Below are 20,054 nucleotides of genomic sequence, written 5' to 3'. Positions count from 1 at the left end.
CGCATGTCCAACTGCCCATCGGTTTTAAGACTCCCAAGTTTGAAAAGTATGACGGACATGGGGACCCCATAGCTCACCTGAAGAGGTATTGCAATTAGTTGAGGGGAGCGGGCAGAAAAGAAGAGCTCTTAATGGCTTACTTGCATCCGAATGGTATATAGACCAAGACATCTCCCACTGGCACATATGGGATGACTTGGCCCGAGACTTTGTTAGACAATTCCAGTACAACGTGGACATAGATCCAGATAGAAACTCTTTGTCTAATCTCAAGAAAAAATCTTCGGAGAGCTTCCGAGAGTACGCTGTCAAGTAGCATGAACAATCTGCCAGGGTGAAACCCCCAATGGATGAGACCGAGATGGTCAGTGTCTTCCTGCAAGCCCAAGAGGCTGATTACTTCCAAAACATGATGTCTGCTATGGGCAAAACATTTGCAGAAGCCATAAATATTGGGGAAATGGTAGAGAATGGTTTGAAAACGGGCCGCATCTTGAGCCAATCGGCTATAAGAGCTACTTTTCAAGCAATCTGGAGCGGGTCAGAGGGCGCGACAAATTGGAAAAAGAAAGAAGAAGTGGCAATGGCTGCTTCAAGTCTGAGAACCCCCCATCAGCCCCGAGGTTACTTCCCTCCAAACACCCAGCAACATTATTATCCTCACCAGGATGCAGCTTATGCTATGACTCCTCAGCCTTATACGGTGATGAATTCCCAGCCATACGCTCGGCCACAACAACCGTTTAACCAAAATCGAGCTCCACCTTTTAGAAATAATCCTCCTCACCAAGCTCCATGTAACCCCTCCTCCCCCACAAAATAATTTTCCATACAATGCATGTGCCTGTGAGCCACCTAGAAGAACAAATTTCATACCCATTGGTGAGTCGTATTCCAGCCTCTTCCCAAAGTTTGTCCAAATGGGTCTGTTGCAGCCTGTACCTCCAAACAGGCAAAATTCAGAGTCACCCTCCTACCGACACGGTACCCGATGTGCTTATCATTTAGGGGCAGAAGGGCATGACACTAAGGATTGTTGGACCGTAAAAAGGGCGGTTGAAAATCTGATAGAACAAAAATGGGTAGTGCTAAGGCATGAAGAGGTCCCCAATGTAACCAGCAACCCATTACCAGCTCACAATAACGGGCTGATTATTGGGATGATCTGTGAAGACAAAGAGTTTGACCCGGCTTTGAAAGCTATCATTGATATTGTTGATGTTGAAAAGAAGCCCAAAACGGCAGCAAAGCAAGCTAAGGATGAGAAGAAAAACAATCACATTCCTTAAAGCGTAGAAAAGGTTGTGGAAACAAAGACCAGGGTAGTGCCTCCTAAAGATGCCATTCTATATGTTCCCAGGGCACCCAGGAAAGAACAGTTTGTGTTGAGTCCCCCCAAAAGGTTTGAGCAAAACAAGGTCATGCTGACAGTACCAAAGATATATGTACCAAAGGGGATTTATGTGGCGCGGGGGCTGGTAATTTCACCCAGGCTGACTGAGCCTGTGGTTATCAGTCGCGCACCACAGAAGCCCATGAAGGATCCCACTGTCATCCCCTAGAACTACAACAAAGCGGTAGTGATGTACAAGGGAAAATAAATCATGGGGGAAGTGAATGAAACAGACCCGTCGGGGAAGTATCTGAATCTGGAATAAGTGAACAATGCCAAACAGAAGCGTTTTCCGCTTAAAAAGCCAGTCATTGCCGAAGAGGCAGAGGAATTCTTCTGAAAGATGAAAACTGTGGACTATGAAGTGATTGACCAACTCCGAAAGCCTCCTTCCCAGGTCTCGCTTTTGTCTTTACTCATAAAATCGAGTGAACATCAGTAAGCGCTGATAAAAACCCTTAATGAGGCATATGTTCCTGCCGAGACCATTGTTGAACAATTGGAAAGAATGGCGGAACGATTCTTTGAAGTCAACCGGATTTCATCTAGCAGAAATGACTTGCCCCCTAAAGGGGCCGCCCACAACAAAGCTCTTCATTTTAACAGTTAAATGTGAAGGGTACTACGTGAAAAGAGTCATGTTGGATGGCGGATCTGGCGTTGACATTTGCCCTCTCTCAACTTTGCAAAGAATGAAAATTGGGACTGAGAGAATCAGTCCTAACAATGTTTGTGTACGTGCTTTTGATGGCGTCAAGAGAGACACAATAGGGGAGATTGATTTGATCTTAACTATCGGTCATGTGGATTTTGAAGTGACATTTCAGGTCTTGGACATGGACACTTCCTACAATTTTCTCCTAGGGAGGCCTTGGATCCATGCGGCAAGGGTCGTACCTTTTACTCTACACTAAATGGTTAAGTTTGAACACGAAGATCAGAAAATTGTGGTCCATGGAGAAGATGAGCAATCAATTTATAGGGACCCGTCAGTCCTATGTCTAGAGGATAAAGAAGGTAGCGAGCACATAGTCTACCAAGATTTTGAGATTATGGTTGCAGACCAATGTGAGGAAGGAACCCTGTGTCCTCAAACCTTTTTGTCCAACGCATCAATCATGGTTGCCAGTGAGATGATCAGGCATGGCTATAAACTCGAGAAGAGGCCCGATGCATCTTTGCAAGGCATTACGGAGCCCATCACCTTGACTACCAGTAAGTACTTCTTTGGTGTCGGTTTCCAAGCTACAGAAGTTGACGTTAAATGGGATAAAGAACGTAAGAACGACGGGTGGGTTCTACCTCATCCGGTCTCGCATATTGCTAGAACTTTTGTTAAACCAAGGTACATAGAGGAAGAGGCTGAGGCCTTCACGGCCGAAGAAATTGAGGATATATGTGGAGCCTTGAGGCAAATGTTATATGAAGCTTACATGGTCCAGCCGGGAGAAGGCTCGAGCACTGCTGAGGTACAGTATATGGGGCCCAACACCAAGCTTCAAAATTGGAAGGCTACTCTGTTCCCAGTCAGGCAAGAATCCTGGTAGTTCAGTCTTGCCATCTTTTCTGTATTCTGAGTTATTTCAAGGTATAACTCGAATGTCTTTTAGTTTTTTGTCTTTCAAATTCCAATGTAAACCCTTCTATCTTCAAATTCAATGAAATGAAATCAATATTTCATCGTCTATGAATCTCTTTCTGATTTTTGTTACTTTTCTTATTTCTTCTTTCAGTTCTAATAATGTGGACTTAAATAACATGACATGCTTGCGGAGTTCATGCCCAGATCCTAACATGCTGTCTGATTGCGAAATAATGAATCAAGAACCAGAATATTATGAAGATGAAGCTTTTAGGGAAATAAATCGAGAATTGAAATAATTTGAGAATAAGTCTAAGCCAAACTTAAATAAAATTGAGCCAGTTAATTTGGGTAGTTCAGAAGAGGTCCAGGAAACCATGATAAGCATTCACACTGATGAAAGGACTAGGGATGCATTGATACAACTTTTGTTCGAATTCAAAGACGTGTTTGCCTGGTCCTATTCAAAGACGTGTTTAGTGGTACATAAATTTCCAACTTACCCCGGTTACCCCCTGTTCAACAAAAGCAAATAAAGAAAGTTCAAAACCGACATCAGTGACAAGATCAAAGAAGAAGTCACCAAACAATTAAAAGCAGATGTGATCCGAGTGGTCCGATACACCACATGGCTAGCTAATGTGGTCCCGGTGCCAAAGAAAGATGGGAAAACCCGAGTGTGTGTTGACTATCGAGATCTGAACAAAGCAAGCCCCAAGGACAACTTCCCATTACCAAACATCCACATCCTTGTTAACAATTGTGCCAAACATGAGATACAGTCTTTTGTGGATTGTTATGCTGGGTATCATCAGGTCTTGATGGATGAAGAAGATGCAGAAAAGACAGCTTTCACCACCCCTTGGGGTACTTACTGTTACAGGGTCATGCCTTTTGGTTTGAAGAATGCTGGGGAAACTTACATGAGAGTTATGATTGTCATCTTTCATGACATGTTGCACCAAGAAATCGAGGTGTATGTGGATGATGTGATCATTAAATCAAGAATGCGGGACGACCATGTTCAGGATCTGAGAAAGTTCTTTGAGCATTTGCGTAAGTATGACTTGAAGTTAAATCCGGCTAAGTGTGCATTTGGAGTACCATCCGGGAAACTTTTGGGGTTTGTAGTTAGTCGAAGGGGCATCGAGGTAGAACAAACAAAAATAAAGTCTATTCGGGATTTGCCTCCTTTGAGAACCAAGAAAGAGGTTATGAGTCTGTTGGGAAGGTTGAACTACATCAACAGATTCATTGCTCAGTTGAATTCCACATGTGAACCCATATTTAAGTTGTTGAAGAAAGATGCGGCTATTAGATGGATAGATGAGTGTTGGGAAGCTTTCGACAAAATCAAAGAATATTTGTTAAATTCGCAAGTCGTGGTCCCACCCGAACCTGGAAGGCCTTTGTTCTTATATTTGATAGTCTTGGATAATTCCTTTGGGTGTGTTCTCGGGCAACACGATGTGACCGGGAAGAAAGAACAAGCCATATACCACTTGAGCAAGAAGTTAATTAGTTATGAAGACAAATACTCTTGGTTGGAAAAAACTTGTTGCATCCTGACTTGGGTTGCTCAAAAGTTTAGGCATTACTTGTTGGCCTACACCATCTACCTCAAAACCAGATTGGACCCTTTGAAGTACATATTTCAAAAGTCGATGCCCATGGGAAGGTTAGCAAAATGGCAAATCCTGCTCACCGAGTTCGACATAGTCTATGTCACCCGCACAGCAATGAAAGCTCAAGCCTTGGCATATCACTTAGCTGAGAATCCTATTGATGATGAATATTAGCCTTTGAGTACTTACTTTCCGGACGAGGAAGTAAATTCAGTTGAGGTAATTCCAGAGGACATTAATTCTTGGAAAATGTTCTTCGATGGAGCTGTCAATGCAAAAGGTGTCGGGATTGGGGAAATTTTCATTTCGCCCACTGGTCAGCACTATCCAACCATAGCCCAGCTTCGGTTTTTCTGCATGAACAACACTTCCGAGTATGAAGCCTGCATTATGGGCATGAACATGGCAATCGATCAGGATATGGAAGAATTGTTAATCATGGGAGATTCTGACATGATTATCCGACGGGCTCAAGGTGAATGGGAAACTCGGGATGTCAAGCTTCTTCCATACAGGCAACATGTAGAAGATCTTAGCAAACGGTTCAAATCCGTCGAGTTCATGTACATTCCTTGGTTTCACAATGAGTTAGCCGATGCACTAGCTACTTTGGCCTCAATGTTGCCGTATCCAGGTAATGTCCACATTGACCCATTGGAAATCCAAATCCCAGAAAGACATGGTTATTTCAATACAGTTGAGGTTGAACCAGATGTTCGGCCATGGTATCATGATATCAAAAGATTCTTGAAAACAAAAGAATATCCCGAGCAAGCTAGTGGAGACCAAAAGAGAACTATTAGAAGGCTTGCCAGTGGCTTCTTCTTGAGTGGAGAGGTATTGTACAAAAGGACTCTAGATGTAAACCTTCTAAGATGTGTGGATGCCCAAGAGGCCAAAAGAATTATGAATAAAGTGCACGCAGGAGTGTGCGGGCCCCATATGAATGGATACGTCCTTGCAAAGAAGATCCTTCGAGCAGGTTATTACTGGATGACTATGGAAAAAGATTGCTTCAGTTTTGTCCGAAAGTGTCATCGATATCAGGTACACGGTGACTTAATTCATGCATCGCCTTCCGAATTACATCCTATGTCAGCATCGTAGCTGTTCGTTGTCTGGGGTACGGATGTCATTGGGCCAATCGAACCAGAAGCTTCAAATGGGCACAGATTCATATTAGTTTCCATTGACTACTTCACAAAGTGGGTTGAAGCAGTCACTCTCAAAGTCGTCACTAAGAAAGCAGTGGTAGATTTTGTGCATTCCAACATTATCTGTCATTTTGGTATTCCTAAAACTATCATTACGGACAATGCTGCAAACTTGAACAGTCATTTGACGAGGGAGGTATGCGAACAATTTAAGATCACGCATCGGAACTCCACCCCTTATCGGCCTAAAGCCAATGATGTCATTGAAGCAGCAAACAAAAACATCAAGAAGATCCTCAGGAAAATGATCCAAAGTTCTAGGCAATGGCATTAAAAGTTGCCTTTTGCATTGTTGGGATATCGCACAACTGTGCGCACATCAGTTGGGGCAACACCCTATTTATTGGTTTATGGCACTAAAGCCGTAATACCTGCAGAAGTTGAAATTCCATCTCTTCGAATCATCGTTGAAACTGAGATTGAGGACAGTGAGTGGGTCAAAATCCATTTAGAACAGTTGACTTTGATTGATGAAAAGCGGATGGTCGCAATTTGCCACGAGCAGTTGTATCAACAAAGAATGGCTCGTGCCTACAACAAGAAAGTGTGGCCTAGGAACTTTGAAATGGGGAAACTCATTTTGAGATGTATTCTCCTGCATCACAAGGAAGCAAAATGAAAGTTTGCTCCAAACTGGAAAGGTCCATACATTATAAGAAAATTATTGCCGAAAGGGGCATTGTACTTGGGAGACATTGAAGGAAATGACCCTGAAACAGCTGTCAATGCAGACGCGGTCAAAAGGTATTATGTTTAACCCTTTTGTGGTACCTATATTATCCGATTGGGATGACGAAGGCTTTCATTCTCGCTACCCCAAACACTTCAACCTTTTGCTAACCCTTTGAGCCGGTTACCTTTCTTTGAATACCCTCTTTGGGACCCGAAAACGTTTGTAAAAAAGAAGAAGAAGAAAATCAAAAAACAAAGTTTCCCTGAACTACATTTGACTTGATTCCGAAAGGATACGTAGGCAGCCTCTCTAGGGTTCAGTCACACCAAAACAAAAATCCACATTTCCCCAAACTTGAAACTGGGCCAGAATTTATAATGGTTCGGCGACGATTCGCCTGAAAGGTTCCAAAGCTATAATTCAATCCAAACTCTTTTTACCCTAAATCCTGTTCAAAGTCCTTCTAATCAATTGGTAAAGAAGTTCAAAATAGGAGGATGTTGGTTATTTGGACCTGATACAATCAAATGAGAGAAATAAAATAAGAGAGTCTTATTGGTGAAAACCCGCACGGGCATCGTAAGGCGATGGTGAGCAGAGAAATTGAAAATGAGAGAGTCTTTTTAGTGAAAACTTGCAAAAAGCACTATAAAGCGACGGTGAGAAGAGAAATGAGAGAGGTCAGTTGGTGAAAATCCTCAAAGGGCGCCATTGATCGAAAAGAAGGAATTCCTTACAACCATCAGCGTTGATAGAGTCCTGGCAAGGTTTCTCGGTTTTGAGATACGAGTTATTATGGGTTTATGAGAGATTGTATGGTTACACATATCAGGTATCTAGTCCAAGAAGCATGTCATATTTATTGAAGTCTGCATGTACTCCAGATAAGTCCTTCTTTCCTTTCCCCCGAAAGGGACACTTCTCGTTAAATTCAGTATCCCGTCCTTTATTTACTTTTCTTTGAATCCCTTTCGATTTAATCCTCCTCCGAAACTAATACAAAGAAAAGATGGCAAGATTGGTTTTACAGGGTTCTGCTTAACAAAAGCCAAAATTCAAGGAAAAGCACCCAGCCTCAACGGGTACATCAAGACGATCTCGACTGGCCATGATGGCCGATGCTCCAGATTAAAAATTGTTGAAAAGGAAAGAAATCCAAAGTCAAGTTCCCTTAAAGGAAAAATAAGATGAAAAGGCCAAATCCCCACACGGGCTAACCGTCACGTGGAATTTTGGAAAGTCAAGATCCTTGGGTTTAGAGAGGAAACTGATCTCCAGAAAGCCAGCGAGCAATGGAGATTTTCATCAAAAGAGTTGGGTCGAGATCAAGTAATCAAAACAATCAAGTTCACAAAACCAAACATCTTTTCAAACTAACAAATTGTTCTTTGTTTGAAAACAAGAAAACAGGTACAGTCCAAAATAACCTTGCAAGAAGCAGGAGCAATAAAAGCAAGGCACACAGAAACCAAAACGGTTCTGCAGCAAAAGTTGACCCAAAAGGGAAGTCCTTTTAAACTCTTCATTCATTCTCCTAAATAAAATAAAAGTGAAGTAAAAAGAAAATAAAAGAAAAGAAAGAAGAAAGAAAAGAAGAATAAAAATTCAAAATCATGGTAGTCTAGGGTCCCCAATCTCTAGCTGCGCTTTCCCAACATAGAGTCACATTCCCTAGTTACTCCCAGCATAATCTGGTAGTCTTTTCCATTATAGGGTTCCACTCCCTAGTTGATCCCCGGCATAATCCGTGGACCTCCCCGGCATAACCCAATGACCTTTTTCTTTTCCAGCATAACCCAAGGACTTTCCCGGCATAATCCGAGGACCTTTTTCTTTTCCGGCATAACCCGATGACTTTCCCGGCATAACCCGTGGACCTCCCCAGCATAACCCGTGGACCTCCCTGGCATAACCCGAGAACCTTCTTCTTTTCCGGCATAACCCGATGACTTTTCAGGTATAACCCGTAGACCACCCCGGCATAACCCGAGGACCTTTCTCATTTCCGGCATAACCCGTGGACCTCCCTGGCATAACCCGAGAACCTTCTTCTTTTCCGGCATAACCCGATGACTTTTCCGGTATAACCCGTAGACCACCCCGGCATAACCCGAGGACCTTTCTCATTTCCGGCATAACCCGATGACTTTCCTGGCATAACCCGTGGACCTCCCCGGCATAACTCGAGGACCTTTTTCTTTTCCGGCATAATCCGATGACCTTTCCCGGCATAATCCGTGGACCTCCCCGGCATAACCCAAGGACCTTTTTCTTTTCCGGTATAACCCAAGGACCTTTTTCTTTTTCGGCATAACTCGATGACTTTCCCGGCATAGCCCGAGGATCTTTACGGCATAATCTGGTCATATTTCCAGCATAACCTGGTAATCTTCCCAACTTGGGGCCTCCGATCCCCATTTGATTGCATTTTAGATATAGGGTCTCCACTCTCTAATCTCTTTTTCTCAGGGATACACAATCCCGATTTTAATTTCTTTCAATAAAGAAATAGTTTAGATTTTGTTACAATAACTCACGAAATTTTCCTAATGAAAACTGAGGCAGAAAATTTCGTTCGTTTGTTTGCTTTGGTGCCTGAAGAAGAAATCTCAACCCAAATAAAAGAAAAGAAGAACAAGAAAAGAAGTTGAACTCTCAATGTAGAAGCAGAGAAAAGATGCGGACTGCTCAAGATATGATTAAAGGCACAAGTTTTGCATGTCCCGCCTTGATCCAAAAAGCTGAAGAAGGATGAATCAGCGGTTGCAGCCAACGAGCATCAAGATTCAGATCAGAGTTTACAGGAAGAACTAGCCAAGACTCAAGATCAAACTTTAGAAGGTTTATAGATAGGAATCGTGTAACTCGTAGTTAATAGGCTTAGCTAGTTTAGCTTTTCATCTTTTATTTCGGTGTAATAAGGAGCTCAGCAAGCAGAAACAGCACCAACAACAATGAAATCATAGTTTTCCGGTAGTCCTAGCTACCAAAACTTCCAGAACTACACTGACCTGATTCCTTTATAGCCAAGGATATGTAGGCAACATCCGAAGCAAGGTTCGGTTAGACTTTTGCAAAAGATGTTTCTCATGGAGTTTCAAACGGGCAAAAATCGCTCGTAATTACTCATTTTATCTTTGCCCGAAAATCCTACGTGTTTCCGAGCAAAGAGGGGCAACTGTGAGCATGTGATTTTTGCCCTATATGAATTACTCCTATAATATCCAAGAAAATAGATTTTGTTTCAATTATTTGCCATTTTATAGGATTTTTGTAGGATTTTATCAATTGTTTGCATTTTTGTGCACGTTTAATTTGTATTAAAAATCATGAAAATGTTAAAACAAAATACAATGCATTGCATTTAGATTTTGTTTTTACATATTTTGGAATGATTAGTTATTATTTGTTTTATTAAAAAATAAAAATCACAAAAATAGCTCATTTTACATTTTTTACCTTTTAATTTTTAGATTATTGATTTTTCTCTTTTAATTTAGGATCAAATAATTTTTATAATTTTTATAATTAGATAATTAGCTAGTTTTACAATTTAGATTAATTTAGGATGTTAATCAAATAAATAGAAAAAGAAAAAAAACAAAAGAAAAAAGAAATAAGGGGTTAATTGAAAAAGGGATTAAATTCGGATTTTTGGATTGATTTAGGGCTCAAACCCGTTCCAAAACTAACCCAGGTTCAAGCTCAAAAACCCAGCCTTACCCGATCCAAATCCCCCTATTGATACCCAATTTTTCCCTAAGTATTTTTTACACTCAAAATACTTTCAAAATAACATATATGTGAATACATAAGCATTCCCAAGTGTTTTGGTATTTTTCCCAAATTTCTAAAGATTTTCAAAACTAATTTATTGTCTATTTTAGCAATGCAAAATTCAATAATTATTTCCAAAATGATAATTTTGGTGAATAATTTATTTATTTCTCATATTTATACCAAAATATAATTAAGGTGATTTTTTCATATTTTTACAAATTTATTTGATATTTAAAAGCTAAATTGCATGTAATTGCAATTATAGCCTATTTTACAATTAACAGCATTTTATTATTATTAAATTATTTTCAGTATTTTTAAATTAATACTTATACCTTATTAATTAGTTCAATGCTTTTAATATGTTTTAAAAATCTTTTTAATTATTTTATATAAAATAAAAGGGGAAGAAATGGTCGTTTAACATTTAGCCTCATTTATTTCAATTACAGCCCCTTTTATATTTCAATTTTAACACCATTTGACCCCAACCCCAACCGGACCGGCCCACTTTTTAACCTGACCCAACCCATAACCCAATCTAAATGACCCTACCCGATTCCCACCTACCCTTCCAAATCTGGATCGTTGATTATTCAAGATCAACGGCCATAACCCACCCTTCCATAATTAAACCAAACGACCTACCCTAATTCCTTCATTTTCCACCTGACTCGCCGCCTTTGAATCCCAAACGCTCTGAGATTCTCTCAAGGCTCTTCGGAACCCTAGCCTCATCCCACCTTGTTCCACCGTGTTTTCGCCGGAGTCCATGGCTTCCCAGGCCATGAACAGCCTATACTTACCTCCTCCGGCTCTTGCATGCCTGATGCTCGAAGGTTCGAGGCCAGACCTCGAAGGTCTTCGCTCAAAACTTCACCGATTCGAAGATTCCGGCCATCTCCGACTTTGCTCCAGTGGCTCTTGGTCTTCTGAGCCTGTTTTTGACCTCATCCGACTTAGATCGGACCTGTTTCCAAGCCTTTCTCATTTCTAGGATTTCTCCAAAACCCTAAGTTATTCGAGGTTCTTTCTCTGTTTGTTTGCTTAGATCTATGCTTTATTTGACATTTTAAAAGGTTTTCCCCAGATTTTCTTTTTTAAAATCGTTTACCTTCGATTTAGGGTTCCTGAAAGGTTTTTCAAAAAGCATCTTTCTGATTCTTTCTGTTCTTTCTTTACGTGTGTCTGTCTATGTTAGGCTCGTATGACTTCTTTTACTATGCATGTACTGTTCTTCCACTTTATTTTTCTACTACACATGTTACTCCAGTACTCACATGTTAATCCGTGTTATGTTTTCCTTACTCTTTTACTATATATGATTACCGTTGAGTTCTTTGATTTTTGCTTTACTAAACTCTGTTTGTGTTCTTGCTAAGCATGTTTCATCGACTTTTGTTTAAGTTTGTATCCTTTCTTCTCTTCTGAACTTCCTTAAGCCCCGACTTTTCTAAAACATGTTCTTTTATGCTCTTAAATCGGCTTTCTTGCTTTGCGTTTCAAATCTGCTATCATCCCGGTTTCAATGACTTGCTTTCTCACTTTCATGTCTGATTCAATTTTGAAACCCTAGGATTCGGGGGTTTCCTTTGACAATTTTGATTTTTTGTGTTCGAGTTGAGGCTCCACTTTGGGACCCTGAACTCTCAGACTCGCTATGAGTCTGCAAATTGAACCTGCATCTCTTTGCTTATGATTCTGAACTTCTCTTCAATTAAACTCTCTTCTAAATAATTTGACAGCCTCTTCTTGATTCACATATTTGTGTGCTTTATATATGAGAACTCTGTTTTCAAAGGTTTTTACTAACTCATTGATTGATTCTGAAATCCTCTAATGGGGTTTGATTGATTGTCACTGATTTTCTTTGATTGAACCCCCTTTACCTTTTCTTGACTTGGTTCATTCGAATTGAGCTTATAATGCTGATTTCTTGGCTATTAATTGATTTTCTTTCCTTAAATGTTACAGCCATGTACTGTCAAGACCCTATCCTTAAATAGCCTTTATGTATTTACCCCTTTTATGCTACTTTGAAAAGGCTTTAATCAAAATTCTTTCCTTAATTATCTCCTACCCGTTTGAGATCAAATCCTTTAACTGAAGGGAAATTCTATGTGATTGATGGTAAACTATTTTCTTACCTCTCTTACTTGCTTCTCTGCACTATAAAAGGGACTACCCTTCCACATTTTTTGACACACAGACACACACTGAAATACACACGAACAAAAACACTTTTTTGCAATACTGTTTTAAATTCGGCTTTGCTTGAGATCTTTTGGAACTGCTGTTTACAACTTGGTTCTCTCAAGGCTACTTTTGCTTAATTATTTTCTTTGAAACTGGTATGTCCTTTGTTTAAATGTTCTGCCTCACCTCCTATGTGTTTACTTCACACCTTCAGACTGTTGTTTACTCTACTGCCTATGTTCAGTAATTTGTGTTAAATATTTTTCTTCCTTGCTTCTATTTCTGTTATGAACCCTCTACCACTATACCCATCTATGTGCCGAGTTAAGTTCTTGGCCTGACAGTATCCTAATTACTGTCCAGGCCTTGCCTTGATCCACAATGGATCCTAACTCTCAATGCTTGACCAGCAGGCTGGTCAGGGGTGTGCCAGCATCCCGATTGCTGAGCATGACCACTAGCTTGCCCTGTCTCTCTTTGATTCCCTGCCCCCCCCCCCTTGTGCACTTACACCTATTCCTAGAATCTTAAGTTCTACCCCTCTCTCTTGAGCCTTGCTTTGGGACCTTGAGTTCCCTCCGAACTTGGACATCTGAGAGCTGGCATTTCCACACTACACTATAATCTAAATCTGCAATATATTTGGGGTGTAAGCACTACCTGGAGTTCCTGAAACTCCTTGGATCTCTGAGACACCCCAGATAAGAGAAGGCTTTGGAAATCTAAATTTCGGAATTGGTTCAATTTCATATTGTTAGACACTAAGTCTGAATTAGGCTGCTCGGATGTAGTTGATGATTTCTGATGAACTTTTAATTTCTGTCTTGTTTTTATTGGCATGTAATAATTTGTATAAAATCATGGGGATTTAGTGAAAAGGGAGGGAGTTACTTTATGCACAAAGGGTAGAGATCATGCCTATAGGATTTAATTTTTGATCTATGCAATCTCACAAGTAGAAACCATGCTTATAGGATCTAACTTTCTGATTTCTACAACTATGCATATAGATACCATGCCTATGGGGATTTGCATTTCTGCATTTATAATGACATTAGGCAAACCGTTAAGTTAACGATAAGCCAGCATATAGATATCATGTTTGTAAGGATGTTAACGTTTGAAAGGTATTAAAATCAGTAACTTGTAGAGATCATGCCTATAGGAACTTCAAATCGGAATTGTTTCACTCGTCTAAAACAGTACTGCCCCTTTTTGCTAAAACAAGCGACTTTCTGCACGTTTTCTGAACCCTTAAAACTTTTCTTGTAACCAAACCAGTGCATCATTTTCCTTCTTGATAAATATTCTCAAAATCGGTGCATATTTTCTGGAAACTTACTGCTTTCCTGATAATTTGACAAACATTTTTCAAATCAATATGAATTTACTTCTTTATACTTATTTGATAAACCTTTTGAATCATTCTGCAATTCAGTTCTTTTGTTAAAACTTGGCAATTCTTTTTCTTAAACAAGTATGTTTTCTGAAACTCGTTTTAAACCATTTTCTTTGTATTAAGCCTGCAATCTTTTCTAAAACTTATCTTATTCTGCAACTCCTTTACAATCAGTAGTTCTGTCCCATATTTAAGGTAAAGTTGACTAATTAAAGTGGTCCAGTCTTTGATGACTGCATTCGAGTAAGCCTCATGCGAACTTCCTGTCTAAAAATATGAGTTAAATCAGTCTGTTTATCGCTTTAATTTTAAAGACCAAACCAGTACATGTGAGACAAGCTAAACTTTGTGGCTTATCTGATTTAAGGAGGTTTACTTGAGCCTTACTTGCTTATCTGCCTCCACTTTTACTTGTATTATGTATTTTGATTGACGCCTTAGTATTTTGTCCTTTAAAACTCTCAAAAGGCCCTAAATCCCTTTCCCTTTAGGATTAGTAATCCTAAATGCCTCCGGTACTGATAGGAGTGGGATGGGTACTAGCATATAATAAGTAACGAAACTTTCCGCGATTTAATACCTTAACGGGGTGGGAAGGGTAGAATATAGATATGATGACCGGTGCGCCAATATCACGTGCAACCCCTCTTCTGAGGAGTGATTGTTGGATATTGCATTGATGTGATCCATATTAATTGTAAACCTAGGACCCCCCTCCCTTTATTTGCTTTCATCTTTTCTTGTAAAATTATTCAAATCTCTTTTTTAAAAATTTCTGCCCTCTCTACTTACCTTCGAAAGTTTTCAACCTGATTGCAATGTTATATGTGAATCCTTATTTGAGCCCTAATTGTTTACTTGTAAAGTCACAATTGTAACATGGTCGGGAACCACACTAGTGGATCTTGAGGGGTGCCTAACACCTTCCCCTCGAGATAATTTCTAGCCCTTACCCGAACTCTGGTTTTCCAACTCAAACTCTTCTAAAAAAAGTGTCCTAATGCACTATAATCATTAGGTGGCGACTCTTCAAATTCTGAAACCCAATTATCGAAAGGGAATAGAGTTGTCCTTCTCAATGTCGTATACCCAATTTCTGATCCCGCGGTTAGAGAAAAAGGGGGCGTCGACACCCCCACCCTTCAAACGACCCTGTATTAACCCCTCTTAAATCCCAGTCGTTGATCATCATGGATCTAACGGCTGGGAACTGATCTTGTTTTTAATATAAAACGGTCGGAACCCACCCCCTAACCCTAGAAACACCCTCATTTCAATCATTCATGTCTCTAACCCCAAATCCTAGCCGCCCTGAATTACCTCATCGCCTCCGTCGTGGTCCGCCGATCGAAAATCGCTTCACGGTGGTGGACCACCTCCAAACACCACCAAATTAACACCCCATAACCCCAGTCCCTTCCTCTTTCCAAATCCACAAGCCTTTTCTACAAAATTCCCACCCAAACCCTCAAATCTTAGATCCCAAAAATTAGGTTCTAAACCCTAAATCACCCAAACGCCACCAAATTCACACCATTCAATCCCCCCCTCCTCCTCTTCCCAAACATCCCCATGGTTCCTCTCGAATCAGCCCCAATCTGGTCGAATCTTAAATCTAAGATTCCAGAAAAACCCTAAATTTTCCTTTCTTTTCTTGGTCAGTTGTTGGAGTAGGTGAACCCAAAACGTCCATTAATTGACTGTTCTTGTTAAGAACAGTCAATTAATGGTTGTATGAGTTCACATTTTCTTTTTTCAAAATAGCTCATTAACCGGTCCAGTCCGAAACAGCCCTAGGTAATTTCTTTTCCATTTTTTCTTTCTTTCTTTTTTTCTCTTTATGTTATCTTCTACTTTCTTCCATTTTTTCTCTTTCTTTTAGCATGCATGACCTAGATAATGACAATATTTTCCTTTTAATTAGTATTGTCTATTGGTTTCATTTGTCAATTGAAGCATGCTGAATATTATAGTTTAATCTCGATTGCATCGGATTTAGATTAATTAGGGTTAATGTTAGTTTTTTTATATATAAACTGCCTAATTGTTCTTTTCCTTCTCCATGTTTCTGTTAATTTCTCTCTGGTGTTTATTTGTTTGTGTTCAGTAAGATGAGTTTTACTCAAGCCCCAAAAGGTTAATTAACAACACATCAGACCTGTTTCCAATTTAGCCTTAGAAACATTAGTTTAGCTGATTAACTCGTTTGATTGGCAAATTGATTAGTTTAATTTTCAGGTTTTCTTGGCTTCACCACCCTGTTTTGTTATTGTTCAAAATAAAGGTTTTAAAATTCAGTGTTCTTATTTAAGTTTAACTTGTTAATTCACTAGTTTAGGAGTAAATGTTTTGAATTAAACCCTAAAATACCCTTAAGCCTAAATTTATTTCAGAATTAAAAGGACATTGAAACTAGCCTAGAACCCCTAATGCTGGAATCTTCTAGATAATTCTAAAAGGTTCCACAAGAGTTTTGAAATCAGAATTTAGGCTAGGGCTAGTTAGAATAGAATTAAACCAGCAAATGGGAGGGTAAAATTGGGTTTTACATAGGTTAATATCAGAAAGTTCTAGGTCTTTGGACAGATGTCCCCATTTAGCAAAAGATGCTTAAATTGGGTGGGGAAAAGGATAGACAGTTGTAAAAAAAATGTTGTACTATTCTGATTTTCAGAATTTAGGATTAGAATATACTTTTTTGATGCCATTTTAAAACACTCTATAAAAAGAAAACATTTCCTCATTCACACACACATGCATTCATGAGCATTTTTCTGCACAAAAGGTTCTAAAAACACACAGATACTGCTTTGAAAATCCATACTAATTCTAAAAATACCAAAATGAACACAAAAATACTCTAAAACTAGTTTCTTTAGCTGGGATTTCTGGTTTAAAAGCTGGTTGATTTGGATTGATTTTCTGGTTGGGTTTTCTGGTTCGCTGCTCTAGTAATCCTGTTGTTCTGTTTGCTGCTGCTTTTTCTTCCAAGTGATTTATTTTCTCTTCTTTTTTCTATTGCTGTTCAACGTACATATCTTCTCCTATGCTTAAGTGTTTGTAAATTGAAAGTTAAGGATAAATACAAGTTGTTTTTCTATCAATGATGTATGTATGTGTTTCCTGTTATGATGTGACTTATCCACTGAAATACAACAACATTGAAGCTTTTATTTGAAATGTGTGATTCTTTGTTCATTTAGTTTTTATACCATGAGAATCTGTTTCCCTGTATAAGTGTTGAAAATAACATTGGTTATTTGTTTACTTCAGCTGGTATACACTTCCTTTTTTGTTGCATTGGTTAGGCAGCATGTTAGATCCCTATAGTTGAAACCTTGTTTGTTCATGAATCTAACTCTAACATGGTCAGATCCATGAATTACACTACCCCCCGCTTTTGGTTCATTCTTGCATTTGTTGTTGAGTATATTAGGCAGTATAGTATGCCTTTGGGTTTGAAGCCTTTGTTTGTTTGTGAGTCTAACCTTTAATATGGTCAAACTCATGAATCACACTGCATTTTTCCACTCATTGTTGCACTGTTTACTTGAGTTTGGTTTGATAATGTAGTAGGTCCATGTATCTGAAGATATTTTTGTGAATCTAACCTTTAACATGGTCAGATCCATGAAAGTCTAAGTTGAAACAAAAGCTGGTTTGGCAGTAAGAAGCTTTAGAGCTGGAACTAAGTACTAGCCTGCAAGAAATAATTCTATAGCTGATTTATTGCAAGTTGAAGTTATTTTCAAAGGATTTTGTAATAGCTGGAAGATTCAAAGTTAGGAAGAAAGCTACTCTTCACCTTAATTATTTTTTTAGACACAATTGCATTTAGGAGAATATATAAATTCATGGACTGTCACTAGTAAAAGATTGTTGGAATGTTCTAATTTCCAGATTTGATTATGTTTGATTATTAGTTAGATTTATAGCATGTGATCACTTTGTAATAAGCATAGCCTATTATTTGCAAACTGTTCGAATGTAGCACAAGTTCGGTCAGACTAGCAACAAGGCCAATATGGGAATCACCTGAGCAAGTTTGGGTTTGGCGAATGGTCCTGGGCGTTAAGCCCAGCAATTTGACTTTTAGTTATGGATTTCCCTCATGAAAAACAACACAAGCATATTTTCTTCGTCTTTCAAATCATGCATTTTTCATTCTTAAAATCGGAATTATACTCTGATTTTTCTTTCACAAAAAGTGAATTGATTTATAACCTTGGCAAGAAACGTGTATATTCTAATGGTTTTGCTTAGAAATTTAAAGGTAGATAGGCCCAGATGTTAGATAACCATAACTAGGCCCGCCTGATATCAGCCCAATGTGGGCAAACTTGATTAAAATTCCAATAGGGGCGAAGGGACTTTGGGTTCTTTTCTATTGGGCCAAATCGTGAGCCCAAATACAGCTTGCAAAGCTGAATTAATTAAGTAATGAGCTATTGCTGGCCCAAAACTCCTTTTCAAAAGCGATTTAAAAGCCTAGCCCTTCACATTTTAAGTTTGTCCTTGATTAAAAGATTCTTAGTTTGAACTTCTAATTAGGATTAAAATATGAGTATCCTTAGTTTTGCTTAAGTGAAATGTAAACCTTGTTAAAAAATAAAATTGAGGTGTGCCATACACAAACAAATTCATAACTCATGGCCCTCATATTAGGTATTAATTTAGTATAGTAAAACACTCTTTTAAACACTCGTAGTTTGCTTTAGGCGCGTTTATAATAAAATCATCATAGCTACAAGTACGGTTCCCGTCACATAGTTGTGATACCTAATTTCCAAATTCGGGAGTGCATTTCATGTAACCCGATCATAACAACTTCGAATTTTAATAAAATAAACATGTCGTGAATCGCGGGTGCATTTCATGTAGCGTGATTCGTGTCATGTTCCAAAATGATTTGTTCAAGAAAATAATCCCATGAATCCTAAAAGAAGTTTTAAATTAATTAAAAGCGATTATAAAGCTAAAATATACAATATGTTTAAAACGTGTAGTAAATCAGATAATAGGCCAATTATTAATGGTTTAAGCGACCTTGCTAGAACCACGAAACCGTGAATGCCTAACACCTTCTCCCGGGTTAACAAAATTCCTTATCTAGAATTTCTGGTTCGCAGACTTTAAAATAAAGTCGAAATTTCCTCGATTTGGGATTTTAAAATAAACCGGTGACTTGGGATACCAAAATAATTATCCGAAGTGGCGACTCTGAAGAAATTAAATTAAATAATCTCATTTAGATTAATGTCACTTAAATTGGTAAAATTACCGTATATCCCTCTCGGGTGGGTAAAAAGGAGGTGTGACATGCACGGCATCACCCTTCATGCTTTACACTCTTTCTCACGAAAACTATAGAAATAATACGTCCCGGAAAGGCAATCAACAATATAAACAATAACATCCCGGCATGGGAATCCACAATATCAACAATAATATCCCAGTAAGGGAATCAGCTATAACCAATCTTGTGTTCAACAAATACGTTACAAAATGAAACTTAACTTGAGCCAATACTCAACAATAGTCAATTACCAAGAAACTTTCATAATCTTTGTTCAACATTTACAATCATCAATTTGAGCATGATCGATACATATTAGAGTCACAACAATTATGATATAAGACTCATGGGCGTGCTTGAAACCAACGTATAGATACTCGTCACCACACATATACGTCGTACTCGATACTAACACATAGAAAATTGACCACTACTCATATTCCCTAAAGCTAAGGTTAGGCCAAACACTTACCTCGAATCCACTAATAAGATTAAGTCTCAACTACCGCTTTACCCCTCGGTTCGACTTCCAATACGCTTGTATCTAGTTAGAATTTACTTAATAACATTAATAAATGATAAATAAACTAATTCTAATGCATGAAAATAGATTTCTCATTGTTTTCCCCAAAAGTCAAAAATCGACCCCGGGCCCACTTGGTCAAAACCCGAAGTTCGAACCAAAATCCGATCACCCATTCACTCACGAACTCAAATATGCAATTAGTTTTGAAATCGGACCTCAAATTGAGGTCCAAATCCCCAAAAATTAAAAATCCTAACTTCTACCCAAAAACACCCAATTTTCCATGAAAAACCCTAGATTTTGAAGTGAACTCATGTAAATAGATGCTATAGATTGAAGAAAATAAGTTAGAAATCGTTTACCTATGATT

At 38.8% G+C, this 20,054-nt stretch overlaps 1 protein-coding gene across 1 annotated transcript; it reads left to right on the top strand.

The window, feature by feature from the left end:
* The first annotated feature begins 1,947 nt into the window (after positions 1-1,947).
* Positions 1,948-2,307, top strand: LOC142163400 (uncharacterized). Its single transcript, XM_075220683.1, has one exon. It carries the CDS (start codon positions 1,948-1,950, stop codon positions 2,305-2,307), a length of 360 nt encoding a protein of 119 aa, XP_075076784.1.
* The last annotated feature ends 17,747 nt before the right edge of the window (positions 2,308-20,054 follow it).

This window comes from Nicotiana tabacum, chromosome 8 (assembly GCF_000715075.1).
Source record: "Nicotiana tabacum cultivar K326 chromosome 8, ASM71507v2, whole genome shotgun sequence".
NCBI lineage: Eukaryota > Viridiplantae > Streptophyta > Magnoliopsida > Solanales > Solanaceae > Nicotiana > Nicotiana tabacum.
Note: the sequence above shows the minus strand (reverse complement) of the source record. Positions and strands in the feature narration are given on the sequence as shown.